Below are 18,779 nucleotides of genomic sequence, written 5' to 3' on the forward strand. Positions count from 1 at the left end.
TCCGCATACACAGGGTCTGGGGAGGCTGACCAGGACCCTTCAGGGAGCCCGGCCAGAGTGACAAAGAAGACCCCAGCAGCCATGTTTCTGGTTGGGGAAGAAGGCCCAGCTGAAAAAGCTCAGAAGAAGAAAGGTGGGTGACAGAGGCCTCTGGTGCCATGACATCTAGAGGCAGTCCTGGGGGGTGGGGAGCCGGAGTTCAGCGTAGGGTAAGGAGGGGGCTCAGAGTCACAAGTCTTGAGGGGCATCTTGATCCCCACTTTAATAGCTGTGTGGCCTCAGGCAGGTATCTTAGCCTTTCTGAGTCTCTGATACTAGTATTATGGGATTACTCTTGTGTTTGTGGGGAGGGTATGAGTAAGACATGGATGTTAGAAGTGCTTTGCAAAACATGAGGTGCTCCACAGGGTAAGGGGTTCACAGACTTGTCCCGCCACTATGTCCAGGCATTTCCAAAGGCTCAGAAGAGCAGAAGAAGGAGGAAGAAGAAGAGGGGGGAGAAGTGGCAGGCGTGGTGACCAAGAACAGCAATCAGAAGGGCAAAGCAAAAGGAAAAGGCAAAAAGGTCAGGATCCAGAGGGGAAGGGGGCTGAGGCCCCTTCAAGGAGCAGTGGCAGGGACCTGGGCTTGGGAGGGACAAGAGTGTGGAACCTGGCGGGGGGCCTGGGGAATGGCTTGGGGTTAGAATCTTGGCTCCCTCTCTGATGACACAATAGGACAAAGGGCACCAGCCTTGTGAGAACAGCAAAAGCAGTGGAGGGGTCACTAGGCTGGGATTGGCCCCCTGGGGGCCTGATGTTATCTGGACTCTAAGTCCTCCCCTCTGCAGCCTAACCCAGCAGACCCAGCCAGAGATGCTCACACGGCCGCTGTGAAGAGACACCCATTTTCTGTACCAGAGAGGTACGACACACAGGCAGACGGGCACATGTGCACCCCCTTGGGCAATGATTGTATGAGTTGTTAAAATATTTTCATGCTACCGTTCTAGTACCCAAGTGTGTTCTGCTGCTACCTGCCCCCCAACCCAGGAGGGCCCAACCTTCCGGCAGCTGAAAGGTTAACTCTGGCAGACAGGGGCCTCCAGCACCCTCCTCCATACGGGTTTATTAGTTAGTTCAGGAGTGGTCACGTCTTGAGGGACTGACTCACATTAGCCAACATCACCAGATACCGATATATAAACTGAAAGGTGAGTTTCTTATCTCCAGCGGGGAATATAACCGCCGTGCAGCCTTCAATACAGTAGGCCCTAGAAATTCACAGCTGTGGAAATGTTTGAATAAGCTCTGGCTTTCTGCACACTGCATTCCAAACATAGTCTTGCGTTTCCCAAGTTTCTTCTTGGAGCAGCCCAGAGTGGAGAAGAGGTGCTCACTTGCCTGCAGGCTAAGGGTCTGCTTGCCGACACCAGCCTCACCTCACATACAGTCCAAACCTGCCCTCAGCAAAAAAGGCCAACCGCAGCATAATCAGGGATTCTTAGTGGCTTTCATATAGCACACACCCAGGCTGGCAGTCCCTTCTCTTCCCTACTGGGAAAGTTGGAGTTGGAATCATGGTTTTCCCTTAGAACATGAGCATGGAGGGCACCAAGCATGTGAGAACCAAAGGGGCTGCTGTGGGGTCACCAGGCTGGGCCAGGCCACTCTATAGGGGAATGCAACCAAACTGTTGTTTGGAGTTATTCCATGAGCAAGATAAGCTTATTTATTCATTCATTGTCTTACCTCTGTATTGTGGTGTGACAAGTCACCCCCAAAACTTGGTGCCTTAAAACCACAAACATTTCTTAATTTCTGTAAGTCAGGAATCTGGAAGGGGCTTAGCAGGGTACTTCTGGCTCAGGGTCATGAGATTGCTGTCAAGATGCTAGTTGGGTCTGCAGTCACTCTGAAAGCTTGGCTGGAAAGAGAGGATCCACTTCTAAAATGGTTCACTGTTGGGCAGCCCCGGGTGGCTCAGTGGTTTGGCACCACCTGCAGCCCAGGGTGTGATCCTGGAGACCCGGGATCGAGTCCCATGTCGGGCTTCCTGCATGGAGCCTGCTTCTCCCTCTGCCTGTGTCTCTGCCTCTCTCTCTCTCTGAATGAATAAATAAATAAATCTTTAAAAAAAAATAAAATGGTTCACTGTCATGGATGTTGGCTGGAGCCCTCTCCACAGGGCAGCTTGAGTGTTCTAATGACATGGCAGCCAGCTTCCCCCAGAGCTCGAGTGGCCCAAGGGAGACAGCAAGGAGAAGGCACAATATCTATTATGGCCCAGCCTTAGAAGTGACGCCCCCATACCCCCATCACTTCTGCTATGTTCCATTTGTCAGAAAGAGCAACTCTAATATGATGTGGAAGGAGACTACATGAGGTGTAAATACCGGGAGGCAGGCGGGCATCTGTGTGGCTCAGTGGTTGGGCATCTGCCTTCAGCTCAGGGTGTGATCCAGGAGTCCTGGGATCAAGACTCATGTCGGGCTCCCCACAAGGAGCCTGCTTCTCCCTCTGCCTGTGTCTCTGCCTCTCTCTGTGTTCTCTCATGAATAAATAAAATATTTTAAAAATATCAGGAGGCAGGGATCACCAGGACTCATCTTGGATGCTGGCTACTACAGGCATTGAGTAGTTACTATTCACTGTAGTAACAGCAGTAGCTAATACTTCTATAACACTATGTGCCTAGAACACAGCAGTTCATACCTTTGGCCCCACTTCAGTTCACCCTTTGACATAGTGTCCGCATGAAAGAAGGTCTTTTGAAAAAAAAGAGAAAGAAAGAAAGTCTTTTGAAGGCTCTGGCTCTTACAGGAGGCTGGGCAGCATTTAAATCCCAGTTCCGCTTCTCACTAGCTGTGTGATCTTGGGCAAGTTGCTTAACCTCTCGGAGCTTCGACTTCTTTAGTAAAATTGGACACCTATGTCAGTGGTGACCTAAGAGAATCAAATTAGTTAATACTGGAAGATACTTAGGACTATGCCCGGCGCCTTGGTAGACTTAAATGAGTGTTTGGTGAATGTATAGGTTAAGTAAGATCTGTCCTGGGTATCCAGCCCCAACCTCTGCATTTCTCAGGCGAAAAAAACTGAGTTACAGTGTGGTTAAACATGACAGAGTTAGTGGTGGAACGAGGATTTGAACCCACGTGTCTGGCTCCAGATTCCAGGCTCTTAGCCACAAGTGAAGCAAAATAGTAACAAAGCGCCCAGCTCCCCAGAGCCTCCTACCGGCGGCGGAGCTGCGGGGGCAGCACGAGGGGCCCGCGCCACTGCAGCCGGCCTGTCTCTTGTCTTCCCACACAGAAAGCGGTGAGTTGTCCCGCCTGCCCTGCTAGGGACTGCGAGGGCAGAGGAGCTAGTGCTCCGCGGCTGATGTGCGTTCTGCCCCGACCCAGAAGGAGGAGAGAGCCCCATCCCCACCGGTGGAAGTGGATGAGCCCCAGGAGTTCGTGCTTCGGCCAGCGCCGCAGGGCCGGACTGTCCGCTGCAGGCTGACCCGAGACAAGAAGGGCATGGACCGGGGCCTGTATCCCTCCTACTTCCTGCACCTGGACACAGAGAAGAAGGTGGGGAGGGGAGAGGTGGCAGGGGGAGAGAGGGCAGGAACCCAGGCTGACGGTCGGGCTGGCGGGGGTGGGGGTGGGGGGGTGGGCAGGGTGTTCAGGGCACGCAGGCCTCCTTCCTCCACCTGTCTCCCCCCTCTCCCCAGGTGTTCCTCTTGGCTGGCAGGAAGCGGAAACGGAGCAAGACAGCCAATTACCTCATCTCCAGCGACCCTACCAATCTGTCCCGAGGAGGGGAGAATTTCATTGGGAAGCTGAGGTGGGGCCAAGAGGCCCAGGGCGGCTAGTGCGCCATGGCAAGTCACTTCCATCTCCCTGCGCCTGGCAGTGGCCACCACACTGGGCACTCTAGAAATGTCCCCTGGCCTGGGGCATCCCACACTTTTTTAAAAAGATTTTATTTATTTGAGAGAGAGAAGGAGAGGGAGATCTCAGAGGGAGAGGGAGAGGGAGAAGCAGACTCCTCGCTGAGCAGGGAGCCTGATGCCGGGCTCGATCCCAGGACCCTGGGATCATGACCTGAGCCGAAAGCAGACACTCAACTGACAGAGCCACCCAGGTGCTCTGGCTTCGCACACTTAAATGTGCACAGATCCCTTGGAAGTGTAGTTAAAATGGCTCAGTGAATCTGGGTTTGGGGCAAGATTCTCCATTTCCAGCAAGCACCCAGATGATGCTAGTGCTGCTGGACCAGGAACCTCACTTGAAATAGGTCATAAGGTCCATGAGGGCAGGGACTATGCCTGTTTCGTTTGTGGTTGAATTCCTAGCACCTGGTACATAGTAGCGACTCACTAAAACATTTAGTAAGTGAATGAATAACAAACATCCAGCACCTACCCTGTGCTGTCTCCCTATATGTCTCATCTAATCTTCACTGCACATCTGAGAGGTAAGGGGAAGGTGAACCCCTGGGTCAGGTCTTATTTCTTATCCTTATGTACTTAACAACACCTATGTGAGGCCTATCTGTGTGTCAGGCATAGTTCTAACTTCCAAATATTAACCCACTTAATCCCCTTATTAAGACCAAGTGAGGGACGCCTGGGTGGCTATGATTGAGTGCCTGCCTTTGGCTCAGGTCCTGATCCCAAGGTCCTGGGATGGAGTCCCACGTTGGGCTCCCTGCATAGAGCCCACTTCTCCCTCTGCCTGTGTCTCTGCCTCTCTCTGTGTCTCTCATGAATAAATAAAATCTTAAAAAAAAGACCAAGCGAGGTAAATACTATTAGTATGCCCATTTTACAGAGGGGGGTGTTGAGGCTCTGAGAGTTTAGCCTGCCTAGGGTCACACAGCAAAGAAATGGAGCTGAGAGTTGAAGGCTGCCCAGGGTCCTTCCAGATCCAGCTTTTAAAAAGACCTCCTGAGGGGGGCCTGGGGCAGGGGACATGGGTTGCTCTGTCCTAAGACACTGACACCCATGACATAGGAAGCTCTCAAAACTGCCTGGCTGTGAGGATGGGTCTTGGAGTAGGGGTATGAGATTCCCCAAGCCCTGTCCCCAGCACCCCCCCACACACCCCACTTGCAGGTCCAATCTGCTGGGCAACCGCTTTACCGTCTTTGACAATGGGCAGAACCCGCACCGCGGAGGAGGCAGTACTGATGTGGGGAGCCTTCGGCAGGAGCTGGCCGCCGTGATCTATGTGAGAACCCCCCCTGGGTCCCCTGGCAGGAGCCTCCCCTTGGCATGGGCCAGCCTAACAGGATCTCCTTCCCAGGAAACCAATGTGCTGGGCTTCCGAGGTCCCCGGCGCATGACTGTCATCATTCCTGGCATGAACACGGACAACGAGAGGGTCCCCATCCGGCCGCGAAATGTGAGCCCAGCACCTCCCTGGATGCCTCTTCCTGAGGGTCCTGCTCCCATGTGTCCCCCTTATGATCCACTCCTGGGGAGCTGGGGGGGTGGGGGGTTGCCCATACCCAACTTCCTGAGCACACTCTTCACCCTGCATCACAACTTCATTCTGGAAACTTGTGGAATGAATTAGGGGGTTCTATAATTGAATTCATTGAAACAAATGCAATGAGGGATTTTTTTTCCAGTTTACACCAAATAATCCATTCATATATTCATTCAATGAATGAAGTGTATATTGTGTGTATTGTATTATACACATTCAGTGTGTAAGGAGTGCTGAGTATTCTAGGTGATGGGAGGCATCAGTGAATAAAAAAGAATCTGCCCTTATGAAGCTGGCAATCTAGTGGAGGAAATGGACATTAGACAATAACTGTGATAAATAAATAAATTGTATAGTATGTTAGAAAGCGAGAAGTGGAGGCACCTGGGTGGCTCACTTGGCAAAGCATCAGCCTTCGGCTCAGGTCATGATCCTGGGGTCCCAGGATCGGGCCATATAGTGGGCTCCTTGCTCAGCGGGGAGCCTGTTTCTCCCTCTCCTTCTGCCTGTGGCTCTCCCTGCTTGTGCTCTCTCTCTGTCAAATAATAAATAAAATATTTTTTAAAAAGTGATGTGATAGGGAAAAAATAAAAAGTTAAACAGGAGAAGGAAGATGAGAAATATGTACATGTTCAGTATTAAATACAGGGTCAGAGCAGGCCTCATTGAGGTGATGTTTAAGCAAGGAGCTGAAGGAGGTGAGAGAGCAAGCCTACAGATATCTGGGGAAAGCATCCAGACAGAGGGAAGAGCCAGTACAAAGGCCCTGAGGCAGGATGGTGCCTGGTAGGTTTGAGGTGAGAGGTGAGAATAAGGGGCAGATAGGACCTGTATGACTGGTTTGTACTCAAACAGGAAGCCACAGCAGGGTTTCAGGAGTGACTTGATTTGACTTTTTTTTTTTTTTTTTTTAAGATTTTATTTAATTATTTGAGAGAAAGAGAGAGAGCACAAGCAGGGGCATGGTGAGGGGAATAACAGGGAGAGGGAGAAGCAGAGTCCCTGCAGGGAGCCCGATAAGATGCAGGGCTTGATCCTGGGCCCCAGGATCATAACCTCAGCCAAAGGCAGAGGCTTAATTGACTGAGCAACCCAGGGGTCCCTTGACTTTTATTCAGAAAAGCAAAGTTGCTTGTTTTTGTGTGTGTATGTGTGTGTGAAGTATAGGATAAGACGCAGAGATGTGGGGATCCCTGGGTGGCTCAGAGGTTCAGCGCCTGCCTTTGGCCCGGGGCGTGATCCAGCATCGGGCTCCCGGCATGGAGCCTGCTTCTCCCTCTGCCTGTGTCTCTGCCTCTCTCTCTCTCTCTCTCTAATAAATAAATAAATAAATCTTAAAAAAAAAAAAGATGCAGAGATATCCTGGGGAGTGGTGGCCTCCTGCAATGTTAGTCTTTTGCTCTGCTCCTCAGCACTGCATCAGTGAGCCCGGGATTTCAGAGACAGGATGGTTGGTATGCTTCACACTCTCAGTGATGTCACTTTACTGGTTCACAATGAAAAATAACCCCTGTGAGCCTATCACATATCCTTTTGTGCTAGAAAGTCACACTGGAATCAGAGGCTTGGCCAACTCATGGGGCACAAAGCACGGAAAGCTGTAGTCTTGAGGAGCCACAGGTCACATGGTTGCTCCTTCCATGCCTGGAATAAACACACGAATGCCCCAGAGGCAGTGCCTCCCGAGTGTGTTTGGGCTTGGTAAGCACTGCCCAGAGCCGCTCTGGGTAACTCCTCATAATTTCACAGTTCATTCATTCTACGGTCATTCATTAAAGCCAGGCAGTGAAGATCCAAAATCAACACAAGTACTATCAGAACAATCCGACATTTATTGAGCATTTACTCTGTGCTACGAACTGATCTGAATAACATTCCGCACACTATTAATTTATTTAATCCTCACAACACCCTGTTGTGAGGGAAACTGAGGCACACAGCTGTCAGTAAAATACCAGACCTGCCCTTTAAGTATCTAATTCCATCTATTACAGTGCAGTGGGAGAAATAGTAAGAGCAAGATGTTATGGAAGGAGACTTGGAGCTAAGGCATCTAAATCAGACATGGGGTCAGAAAGGCTTCTTGGAGGACGTGATCTTGAAGCAGATTCACTCTAAGCCATCAATGTGACTAGTGCCAAGGAAACTGAGGAAGGAAATATCTCAGAGCGCTATCACACAGACACCATTCCTTCGTTTGAGAAACTCTATTCCGGGACATCTTATTTTAACCACTGTTTACCTGTCCATCTCCCCGAGCACAACTGTGAGTTCCCTGTAGATCCCAGCATGTCTAGTGCCTCCTTGTGATCAGGTGCCAGCATGTGGCTGTACCTAAGACCCCCTTCGGTACCAAGGGCACAGAGCACCTACTGTATGCCAGGTGCTACTCTCCAACCCTCCACTTTGGCATCCCAGGGCAAAATCCCATTCTCACAGAGGGATGCCCTCTCACACAAGGACACCACAAAGACCAAGTAGGCTCTCAAGGATCCCCTGAGGACATACTGGTTTCTAGGCTGCACACTAGCACACATGTTCAAAGGCACACACAGGTTCCCCAGGCCGCTTCCCCTCAGTCCCAAGATGTCTTGGCCAGCCATGACTCTTCCCCTAACACTCCTCCTTGGCACCCAGGCCAGTGACGGGTTGCTGGTACGCTGGCAGAACAAGACCCTGGAGAGCCTCATCGAGCTGCACAACAAGCCACCTGTCTGGAATGAAGACAGCGGCTCCTATACCCTCAACTTCCAAGGTCGAGTCACACAAGCCTCAGTCAAGAACTTCCAGATTGTCCACGCCGATGACCGTGAGTCTCTGAAGGCTCAAGCTGGGCTGTTCCCCACCACCTCTCTCTCTCTCTCACACACACACACACACTCACACACACTTACACACACGCACACACACAGAGCTGTCCTTTATCTCTGGAGCCAGAATATCCAGGAAGGTCACCCCCTCCTGCAGGGGCATTGACACTATGCTTCCAGGAGCCTCAGATATTCCAAGCAGGTGTCTCAGGGCTTCTTTCTAACATTGACCAGAGCCTGGGATAGATATTGGAATATTCTGGGTGAGAAAGACTGTGCTGAAGGGAGAGTTAATCTGCTAGAACTTGAGAAATACTGATAGCCCAACCTTTATGTGGTCAAAGAGGCTGCTGAGACTCAGGAAGGGTGGTGCCTCCCAGCACCAGCAAAGGTCTCCCAGCAACAGCAGGAGGACCCACTGGTCATCAAAATTTATTTCACAGACACACAGTGCTTCCTATGTGCTAGGCACTGTTCTCTGGACTTTACAGATACTGAATCATTAAATCTTTCAACATCCCTATCCCCTCCAGTACCTGAGAAAGGTATTCTTATTGTCCCTATTTGGCAGATGAGACAACCGAGGCATAGAGAGGTTAAGTAACTTGCCCAAGGTGGTAGAGCTGTAAGAGGCAGAGCTGGCATGAGAACCCAGGTGGTCTGGCTCCAGGGCCCCAGCTCTCAAGCCCTTCAAGATGGCTGCCTTGTAAGGGTAGGTAATATCAAGCATTTCTGAGTGCCTGCTCCATTGTCCTCCCTCAAGTAAGGTCAAAGGCCTGCCTTCAAGGAGTTAGGGAACCAAGATACACCCAGAACGTAATGAAGTAAAAATGTCCCTGGCCTGGGGGAGAGGTTCCCACTAAGGTGAGGAAGTTTGGGATGGAAAGATACCTCCCAAGGGACCCTGGGTTCCTGGGATTGGCTGACACTGAGCAACTTCTTCCATCCCCCACTCCATCCTAGGGATGTGTCCCCAGTGTCACCTGTCCCAAGGCCTTGGAAAACCACTCTCCAGATCACATTTCTGGTAGAGCCTGGCCTGCAGAGATCAGGGGTATTTTTAGCAACTTCCTGTCCCTATGGATGCTGGGGGAGGTGTTGGGACTGGGGCTGTGAACCTGGACCAGATATGGGATGGGGCTGAGTGGAGCCACTCCATAAAGTAGGGGGTCAGGGGGCTAGTCAAGGGATAGAGCCTGGCAATCTAAGATGAGACACGGGGGCCGGGGATGGGAAGAAGGAATGAAGCCCGAGACATAAGAAAAGGATTGTAGGCTGGGGCACGTGTGACAGGTTCCTATATTTAAGTGCCTGTCATACACATAGCCCTGGGTGACAGAAGATAAGGCAGGGTCCCTGCCCTCAGGGGCTTACAGTCAGAAGGCTGCTAATGCTGCAGGTGGGGCCAGCTGCACCAGATAAGGGGTGTAGGGTGGAGAGTGGGTAACTGAGATGGTGGCTGAGGTTTCCCGCCCCAGTGCACAGGAAGGAGACTTCTCCCAAAGTTGAGGACACTGTCTGCCAGGACTGGGAGACACCCCCGCCCCTGTGTGTCCACAGCCGACTACATCGTGCTGCAGTTCGGGCGCGTGGCAGAGGACGCCTTCACCCTAGACTACCGGTACCCGCTGTGCGCTCTGCAGGCCTTCGCCATTGCCCTCTCCAGTTTCGACGGGAAGCTGGCCTGCGAGTGACTCCAGCGCCCCCAGCGCCCGCCAAGGGTGGGGGAAAGGATTCAGTGGAGGCTGGCAGGGTCCATTCGCCAAAGCCCCCACTGAAGACGCCTCTCTCGTCGCGGGCTGACCCCCCCCCCCCGCGCGCACGGTCTCCGAGTGACCTCCATCCACTCCCCGGCCTGGCACAGGCCGAGGCAGGGGAGGAACTCAGACGGCGGTCCGACAGAGATGAAGAACATCTGGAGTCGGGAGCCGCACATCTGGTCGCGGAGCCCGCCTGCGCTGCTCACCGACCGCCCCCTCCCCGCCCCGCGCCCCAGTCACTTCCTGTCCAGGAGCAGTAGTCGGTGTTGTCTTAACCCCCTCCCGGACCGTCTTAGGGCTCCGAGGAGTGGGGGGGCTCGCAAGAGGGGTAGGTGATGCGGGAGGAAGAGCCGGCACCTCCACCCCCAATAAAGCCGCGTCCCGGGCCGGCGAGCGGTGGTTGTTCAACGCGTGCGGAGAACGAGGCGGCGGGAGGGGTCCGGAGCGCGGGAGGGGTCCGGGGGGCGGGCCGGAGACCTGCCTCCCCACCCCCAGCCCCGCTCCCGCCCAGGCCCGGGGCGCTCCCGCGTCCCCTCCCCCGCGCCCAGCGCCGGTCCTACCGAAACTCGGCGGGCTCGTGGTGTCGAGACGCCCCCCGCGGGGGCCCCGGGCCGAGAGGGAGGGCCCCGGAGGTCCGGGAAGAGGGGGAAAGGGAGAAATTCGAGAAACAAGCCTCTCGGGAGAACCAGACAAACCGGGTCCGGGCAGGGCGGGCGCAGTCGCCAGGCCGGGGCGGGGTCTGGGGCCCCGGGAGTTGGGGGCGGGCTCTCGGGCGGGAGAGGGCGCTGCGCCTCGGCGGCTCGGGACTGGGTGGGAGGGTCGGTTAGGGAGCCCCGAGGCCCGGGCGCCCTGGCTCCGCGGGGCTCCTCGTGACGCGGCACCCCGACGGGAGTCCGGCCGGGTGGCAGGAGCCCCGCCCCCGGCCCCGCCCAGGCCGGAGCCCCAGACTGCAGTGGGGTCCCGGGGAGGTGGGGCCAGGCCCGGCGTGCGGGGAGCGGGTGGGAGCGTGGCACCCGCGGGCGAGCAGCGCTGCAGCCCCAGGTCGCGAAGCCGCGGGGTGGGCCGCCCTAGCGCCGACGGGGGTGGCCCCGCGCGGCCCCGCCCCTCGCGGCTGGGCCCGCCCCCTGCGCGCCCCGCCCCCTCCTTCCCCTCAGCCCCCACCCCCCGCCCCGGCTCCTCAACACAAACTTTCCGTCCCGCTCGCTCCCTCCTCCGCGCCCGGCGCCTCCCGCTCCAGCCCGGCTCATTCCACACATTCCGGCCAGCCCCCTCCCCAAGACCCCCCTTCCCCGGCCCCCCCCTCAGCTCCTCTGGGCCCGGCGGAGCGGCCCGGCCGGAGCGCCCCCCCGAGCTCGGACCAGGTAAGCCGGGCGGACGCCGGGAGGAGGCCCTGCTGGGAGAGGTGGTTTGGTTGGCTGGTTCTGGATTGGGGAGCACTCGAGGGGGCCTGGGTCCCCCCAGCTATTGTCCAGCTGGAGCCGGAGCCCCGGATCTGGGTGCCGGGAAGTTTAGAGGGAAGGGGGGGAGCTCTCCGGGAAGCCCCGCCCACCCCGCCCACCCCCCCACCCCCACCCCCCCGCGACCCGGACCAGTCGGTCGGGGGAGGTCGGGGTGCCGGGAGATTGCCCCGGTGCCATCGCCTGTCCCAGCGTCCGCGTTGGGGGTATCGAGGCAGGGGTCTGGGGGCCGCACGGTTTGGAGGGCCTGCCAGGGAGCTCGTACCCGGGACTCCCAGTCCCGGGCCCGCCGCCCTTTGGACTCCCGGCTCGCGCTCTCTCGGAGCCGGCCCGGCCCCAGCTCCACGCAGGCCTCGCGCGCGGCCTCCCGGCGCCCAGGCCGGCTCCTGCGCGCGGTGCCTGGTGGCTGCGCTGGATCGTGGAGGGTGTTTGGGGGCAGAGCTGCGCGCCCAGGGCGTGTGCCCCCTGAGGGGCAGGGGCTTAAGCTTGGGGTGGAGGTTCAGAGTTCCAGACCACGGCTCTAGGAGCCTGGTTCCAAAGGGGGCTGGCTTTGGGGCCTTATTTTCCCTACACTTCCTCAGAACCCTTGTTTAGACTTTAGAGGGTTTGAAGGAGGCTTGTCCCCACGACGACCGCCACCACCACCACCACCACCACTATTGTCTGTCATGCCCTTTATTCCTGCCTGGGGAGGGAAGGCCAAGAGTGCCTGTCTGTAACTGGTTTTCAACTAGCCAGGCCCCAGGGCACTGTCACTGAGCCCCCACTCTATCACCTTTTTGGGAGAGTGGCCCTGATCCAGGACTCAGAGATTCTTTCTGGACTAGAGGGAATGAGGCCTTGGGGGAGGGCTTCTCAGGGGGCACCTCCCTTTGTGCTTTCTCTCTCTCCAGGTAGAGGCAGAACCAGGTCAGGCCTGGACTTGTAGTCCAGGAAAGCAGGGAATGGGGGTAGGGACTGGACACAGCTCTAGGGGCTGGAGCCCATGGTGGCTCTTATGTATCCCATCTCATATGGCCTGGTTCTATGTATACATGTTCCACCCCAGTGCAGGGGGCCGAGACACTTCCTTAGCTAGAATGTCGGGGCAGCCTGGGGCAAGGAGGAAATCCACAGTCCCCCAAAGTTAGACATGTGTGTGTGTGGGGGTTATGTTCTCCTCCGTTCCAGATTCTTGTAGCTCTTTTTCTAAGACCCTCCCCCAGGAGGGTGTCACTCCAGGACGTGGCTCTGTGGTTTTCTGGATCCCTGCTCACTCTGTGGGCAGGGGATTGACCGATGTATCTTCTAGGAATAGGCTGTCTGGTGAGGGTGACTTCAGGGGCCTTGGATGCCCCCTCCTCAGGGAGAGACTAAGAGCCAATGGGATTCTCAACTTCTAGAGCCTTCTCCCCTACCTCTCCCTAGTGAGGGAATAATAATGCTAATTAGTGCATTGGGGCTAGGGAATGGCTCAGTAGGATGGTCAGTGATCTGCAGGACAGGGCTGTGTGTGTATGTGCGCAAGTGCATGTCCATCTGTCCATCTGTGTCTGTCTCTGTGCTCCCACCCTTGCCCTCAGGTTTGCAGAGCCTGTGCCTTCTGCCAGTTGAAATGTTAGAACCAGAAGGCGACATCTCAAAGAGGGAGTCGAGAAATTAGAGATCTGGTCCCAGCTGGGCCTTTAAGTACCTGTTGTCATCCTGTGCCTCAGTTTCCCTGCTGGGAATGACTTCTCAGGTCCCTTATCTCCGAGCTCCTTTCTGAGTCTCAGCCTTCTAATCAGTGGGCCTTCCTTCTCCCATTATGGAACGTGAACCTGGTGAGGTCTGGAGAGGTGAGTGGGTGATCAGTGATCTGAGGAAGAACATGAGGACAAACCAGGGGGTGACTGAGGAAAGTGTGGCTGAAAAGGTTGTGGGTAGCAGGCAGCCAGGGACAAGGAAGCCAGGTGGAGCTGGGGGACCTTGCCCTCTGAAGTGGCCCCAGGGTCTGGCAAGGCTGGCCCAGGTGAGTTGCGTTGAGAGGTCACTTGGATGGCCTGCCCCCTCTGCCTGAGAGAGCCCCACAGGGCTCAGTATGGAAGCTGGAAGGGAACCGAAGCTGTCAGTCCTGCCCACTACCTCCCTTAGGAAGGGATGAGGAGCGGAGGGGTCCACCCACAGTGAGGACGGTGGGGAAAGGCTCTGGAGTACCAGACCCCAGGTTGCCAGGGAGCCATGAGGGCTCTAAATGCTGCAGATTACCATGGCGGTAGCTAGGAGGTGGCCGTCTCTTCTTCCCACGTGGAGGCTGCAGAAGCGTGAGGTCCAGGTCTCTGTGGACCTCTCATGGGCCCTGGGCCCATGGTGGGAGCCTCTCTGGTCAGAGGTCAGCAGATCACACTCAGTCCCGTCCTCAAGGCCTTGCCCTGCCCTCCCCTCTGTCCTGGTGTCGTGCCAGCCTAGGTTTGTCTGCAGGAGAGGTGCTGCCCCTTGGGGGGAGGATCTGAGAGGGGCAAGAAAGGAACTTCACCTGTCCTCGAAGGTCCCCCAGGAGGCCAGAGAATCCCTATCCCTTCACAGGTCCCCAAAGCCTCAGCCCTTGAGGTTTCCTAGAGTGCTGATTGTTTCCTGTGCTCCCTGCCAGGCCCGAAAGGACAGGAAGTGATAGAGGGAAATGAGAGTGCAACCGTGTGTGACGCTGGATGTGTGTGAGAGAGAAACTGAGTGGGACATTCTGCGTGGGTGACACTGCTTAGGGGGGTGTGCGTGTGTGAGAGAACCGGCTAAAACCAGTTTGTGTGACTGCATTTGAGGCTGGACTTGTACAGGAGAGAAGCTGTGTGTGGCACTGCCTGTGATTTTATAACACTGGTGTGTGTGGCTAATACTGTCTGTACGTGGGAACCACCATAAATGACGTGTGTGTGTGTGTATGTGTGTGTGAAAGAAGCTGTACTTGTGGTTTCTGCATGTGAGTGGCCATCTCGGGGGACATGGCTTCTGAAAGACCAGCAAGTGAGCCTATGTCTGACCCTAGAGGGGATCCTGTTGCTCTGCTTGTGAGGGATGCAGTGATTGTTGGATACTGTGTGTGTCAGAAGCAGAATGGGTACCATTCTGTGTGATGTTCAATGCTGTGGTGTGACTACTGTGTGTGTGTGTGTATGAACAGCCTACGAGGTGGCCTCTGGTTTGTAGGAACTCTGACGGGCTGCGCGTGCGACTGTATATGACTCCGTCAAACTAGGACAATCTGTGGTGTGTGTGAGGAGAAAGCACCGTGACATGGTGCTGAGCATCTGTGTGAAATGCAGAGTGGGAAAGAAGGTGTGTAGGTGACCCTGAGCTCCAGACCCTGCCCTGCAGCCCCGCACATCAGAGGATCTGCGAGGTGTGCCCGAGACTGGCCTCTGTGTGTGAGCACTATCTGTGATTGCCTGAGACCGGAGGACAGTGTGGGTGACAGCCATCAAGGCTGGGCCAGGCATGCTCTGTCACAAATTTGGGGGCTTCTGACCCTGATGCCTGGGGCATCCATGTGGAGGACCATGAAAAAGATAACTGTTAAAAGCAGAGAAGTCCTTAACGCCACTCAATGGTGCCCTTAAAAATGGTTAAAATGGTAAATTCGATGTTAAGTGTATGTTACCACAATAAAAAGTTTAAAAAGGAACAGGATAGAGATGCAGGTAACTGAGAATGTGTGGGACAGTGGCTGGGCGGGTGAGTGTGTGCTTGAGAGAGGAGGGCTGCAAGGAAGCCCGTGTGTGTGTGTGTGTGTGTGTGTGTGTGTGTGTGTGTTGTAGAGGACACTGGGACTCTCATAGTGGGGGGGGATTGGCTGAATGACTGGTGGCAGCTCAGCAGGTGACGCAGAGTCCCAGGGCTGGGGCGTAGGCAGGGTGAGGGGGGACGGATGGGCATGTCAGTGGACAACTGTGAAACCCGCTTAACCAAGTTACCCATTGGCTGCCACCCCCACCCATGAACTGGACACCTGGCCTTCACTGGGGTGGGGCAAGATGAGACAGGGAGTGCCTGGCTGGCTCAGTCGGTGGAGTGTGTGACTCTTGATCTTGGGGTCGTGGGTTCGAGTCCCATGTTGGGCATAGAGATTACTTAAAAAAAAATGAGACAGCATCTGGGCAGTGGGCCTTTCTCTCTGTGGAAGTTTGAGGGCTCTGAGATTCTATCTCCCACTTTCCTACACTGGTGGGGGGTGGCAGTGACAGTGAGGATGAGCTTTGGACAAGAAAACCTAGGGGGGTGGCCTGCCTCCTCTGGTCCCCAGGAAGCCTGTACCCTGAGTGTGGGGGTGGGTGGGTGCAGAGAGTCTTGATTCCCAAATTGGAAGCACATTAATAAGTGGGAGAGCGGGGAGGAGGCCTCCCCACCTCCCTCCTAGTGGGCTCTGCAAATTGCTTCCTCCTGTAAAAATCTCTACCCTGCTCCAGGGAGGAGGGTACTCCCTCCCCAGCCTGGCAGGGTGTGGCCACTTGGCAGGGTCCCTCAGGGGTCCTTGTGCTGGAGGCAGACACCATCCCCCTCCTGCCCCCTCTCCGGTCCCACCCGGAGCATGGCTACTTCTAGGGTGGGAGCCTCTGGCAGCTGGAGAACAGCTGGCCCTGCTTTGGGGGCGGGTGAGAAGGAAGAGGGGAAAGGCAGAGGGGGTGGGGAGATTCCCTTCACCCTCATCAACTGCCCTCCCTGTGCTCAACCCCCTGGTGGGTCAGCCCAGCCCTAGGAGATTCGGGATGCAACTGCTGATTTCACTAATCCTCTTGCGTTTTGAGTGGTGTTCTCATTCCAAATGAGAGCACTTTGGGGGGCTGTGGTCCCTGCTGGAGTTCACAGCTGCTGGCCACAAGACCCAGTAAGGTCACTGGGCTCAGTGTGTCTCCCAGGGGTCTGATTCGGAAGGGAGGGTGGCAGGGGGACATTAGGACGACACCCACCTGCCTTATCTGCATCCCTGTCCAGGGCAGAGGTCTGGGGGAGCCCAAGCTGTCAGCCTCTCCCCTCCCCTCCCTTGAAAGGGAGGTGTAGGGCCAGGGGGTCTGGAGGCTGCAGGGCTTGGGGGCTGGTGGCGGCCTAGGGCCCCTGCAGCTGCCCAGCTCTGGCCTCCCTCCCTGGAGCTGTCCAGCCAGTTATTCTAGCAGTTTGGCCCCAGGGCGGGGAGTGGGCAGCAAGGGGCCCCTTCTCTCCCCGCAGGGGGGCCCCCAAGCCTCCTTGCTCCCTTCCCTGCCACCGCCCAGAGGCACCTTCTGACCTCAGAAGGCTGAGGGCCCTGCAAGAGGCGAAGCAGGAATGGCTGGTCAGAGTGCGGGTAGAGGCGGAGTGGGCCACAGGAGGCCGGCGGCCTGTGGTAATAACGGGCCTCTGCACAGCGAGACGGGAGGTGGTCTCCACGGGGCGGAACAAATGGGACAGGAGTGGGACATCCTGGCTCTGGCCCTGCTGGGGCCTACCTGGCCCCCAGCAATGGCTTCCCCGTCACTCCTTCCTTCTAGATCTGCTCTGAACTCTGGGTTCTCTTGTCGGCTCACATGCACACACACACTCTCTCTCTCTCTCTCTCCCTCTCCCCCCTCCCTCACTGCTTGACTTTATCTGACTTTATCGATATGCCCCCTTCCCGCCCCTTTAACCCCCCTCCACTGTGTGCCTCCCTCTCTCCGGATCTGGGTCTCTGTCTGGGTCTCTTGGTCGTGATACCCGCCCCCACTCTGGATCCAGCTCTCTCTAGCACCTTCCCTGTCCTGTCCGCCTGCTGCTCTCTGGATCTCTCCTTCTCTGGGTCTCTCACTGGAAGTGAGGGTCTCACGCCAAGGTTTTGTGGGGGGAGGGGTTTACCCCTTATTCTCTGCCACTCTCTTGTCTCCCCGGTCTGTTGTCTTTTTGCCTGCCTGTCGGGGTCTGTCTCCCTGTCTTTACCCCACCCCCAGACTCTTCCCAGCCTCCAGCCCTCACCCCTCACTTGGGCCCTCCTCCCTGTCTCCCGCCGCTCCTGGTGGGCCAGCCCAGCGCACAGAGGTTCTGGACGTGGGCGGCTGCCCCCTGCTCTGTAGGGGCTGGAGCCTGAACCACCTTGGCCCAGGCCAGCCTGCAGTTGTCTGAAGGGCCGGCCCGGAGCTGGGTCCCCGGGGCGTGAGGGTCCAGGGGAGGAGGGCGGGCACACACCAGCCTCGCGCCAGGAACTGGGGAGACCAGAGCCGCAGGCCGGCCGAGCGCTGCAGCCGGCAGGGACCCCAGTGCAGGCCCCTGCCCCGTGCAGCTGCCCGCCCGCGCTCGCCCCTGGGTCTGTGCGGGCCCCGGGGTCCAGACACCCTCACTGGGGTCTCCATCCGGGCACCGCGCGGCACACCTGCTCCTGTGCCCGGCCGTGGGGGCGGGGGTCACCCGTGGGGCCCCTGCCTCGGCGCCCCCGCCCACAGGACTGTTTCTAGAAAGTGGGTGTCGCCTGTGCCTACGGGCGGCCGGGTCGGTGGTCCCGCCGCCACCCCGGGCTCCCCTCCCCCCGCCAGCTGCCCGGTCCCAGCCGGGCCGCCCCGCCCCCGGCCTGTCCCGGCTCCCGGCTCCGGCCCGGCCGTGTTCGCCATATTTGGCCACAGTGCTCCTGCGGGGGGCGGGGCGGGGCTGACATCACCCCGGGGGGGGGGGGGCGGCCGCCCGGGAGAGGGGAGGCCAGGCCGGCGGGGCTGGGGCAGGCAGGGCAGTTGGCGGGGAGGCGGGGGCTGCCCGGGCCCCAGGCGCGGGGCGCTGCTCTGAGCCAGGCCTGAGGCTCCGCTGGGCGGGGTCTTAGAGCCTGGAGCCCCCTCCTGCCCCCCCAGCCTGTGTTAGTGTCCGGCCTGCGGGGGGCGCTGCGTCTCCCCTTGGGCCCCCAGAGGCTCTGCGCGCGCACTCAGCCTTGGCCTGGGGGTTAAGGACGGGTGGGATGGGGATCCGGGAGCGCGGCCCTCCGCCTGGCCGCCCTCTGGTGTGGGAGAGCTACTGCTCCCGCTCTCGCTCTCGGAGGCCTCACAGAAGGCTCTGGAGGCGTGGGGGGCCCTGCTGGACCCCACTGGGCCGGCTCAGGGTGGCCCGGCCTCGTCCTCGTCTCAGGTGGGAGACGGAAGCCAGACCGCCTGGGCTCGCAGCCCGGTGCCAGCCCTTGCAAGCTGTGTGTCTGACATGTTGCTTAACCTCTCTGTTCTTTGGTTTCCTCATCTGTAAGGTGGGACTAATAATAGTCTCTACCCCATGTTATTGTGAGGATTAAATGACTCAGTGTGTGTAAAATCCCAGAACAGTACCTGCCATATGGCAGGTGCCGTCATTTGAGCAATAG

General features: G+C 57.2%; 2 protein-coding genes, 1 long non-coding RNA gene and 1 other non-coding gene across 6 annotated transcripts in view; 3 read left to right on the forward strand and 1 right to left on the reverse strand.

Annotated features, from left to right (window-relative positions):
• The window catches only part of TULP1 (TUB like protein 1), a 12,901-nt gene extending 2,929 nt beyond the window's left edge, over window positions 1–9,972 (forward strand). The window contains exons 7-15 of the mRNA XM_072833923.1: window positions 14–133; window positions 447–565; window positions 3,294–3,299; window positions 3,386–3,556; window positions 3,700–3,812; window positions 5,086–5,200; window positions 5,276–5,374; window positions 8,099–8,270; window positions 9,832–9,972. Coding sequence (XP_072690024.1) covers window positions 14–133; window positions 447–565; window positions 3,294–3,299; window positions 3,386–3,556; window positions 3,700–3,812; window positions 5,086–5,200; window positions 5,276–5,374; window positions 8,099–8,270; window positions 9,832–9,965 — 1,049 coding nt within the window. The 3' untranslated portion in view covers window positions 9,966–9,972. The remainder of the gene's footprint in view (window positions 1–13; window positions 134–446; window positions 566–3,293; window positions 3,300–3,385; window positions 3,557–3,699; window positions 3,813–5,085; window positions 5,201–5,275; window positions 5,375–8,098; window positions 8,271–9,831) is intronic.
• LOC140637153 (uncharacterized) overlaps window positions 1–10,755 on the reverse strand; it is a 26,893-nt gene extending 16,138 nt beyond the window's left edge. The window contains exon 1 of the long non-coding RNA XR_012034404.1: window positions 10,592–10,755. This is a non-coding gene — a long non-coding RNA (uncharacterized lncRNA). The remainder of the gene's footprint in view (window positions 1–10,591) is intronic.
• The window catches only part of TEAD3 (TEA domain transcription factor 3), a 22,111-nt gene continuing 13,500 nt past the window's right edge, over window positions 10,169–18,779 (forward strand). For all 3 annotated transcript variants that reach the window (XM_072833308.1, XM_072833309.1, XM_072833310.1), the window contains exon 1: window positions 10,169–10,359. In XM_072833308.1, coding sequence (XP_072689409.1) covers window positions 10,176–10,359 — 184 coding nt within the window. In that variant the 5' untranslated portion in view covers window positions 10,169–10,175. The remainder of the gene's footprint in view (window positions 10,360–18,779) is intronic.
• On the forward strand, window positions 15,489–15,561 carry TRNAK-CUU (transfer RNA lysine (anticodon CUU)). The gene has a single exon. It is a non-coding gene; the product is annotated as a tRNA-Lys (tRNA).

The sequence above is a fragment of the Canis lupus genome, chromosome 7, assembly GCF_048164855.1.
Source record: "Canis lupus baileyi chromosome 7, mCanLup2.hap1, whole genome shotgun sequence".
NCBI classification, from domain to species: domain Eukaryota; kingdom Metazoa; phylum Chordata; class Mammalia; order Carnivora; family Canidae; genus Canis; species Canis lupus.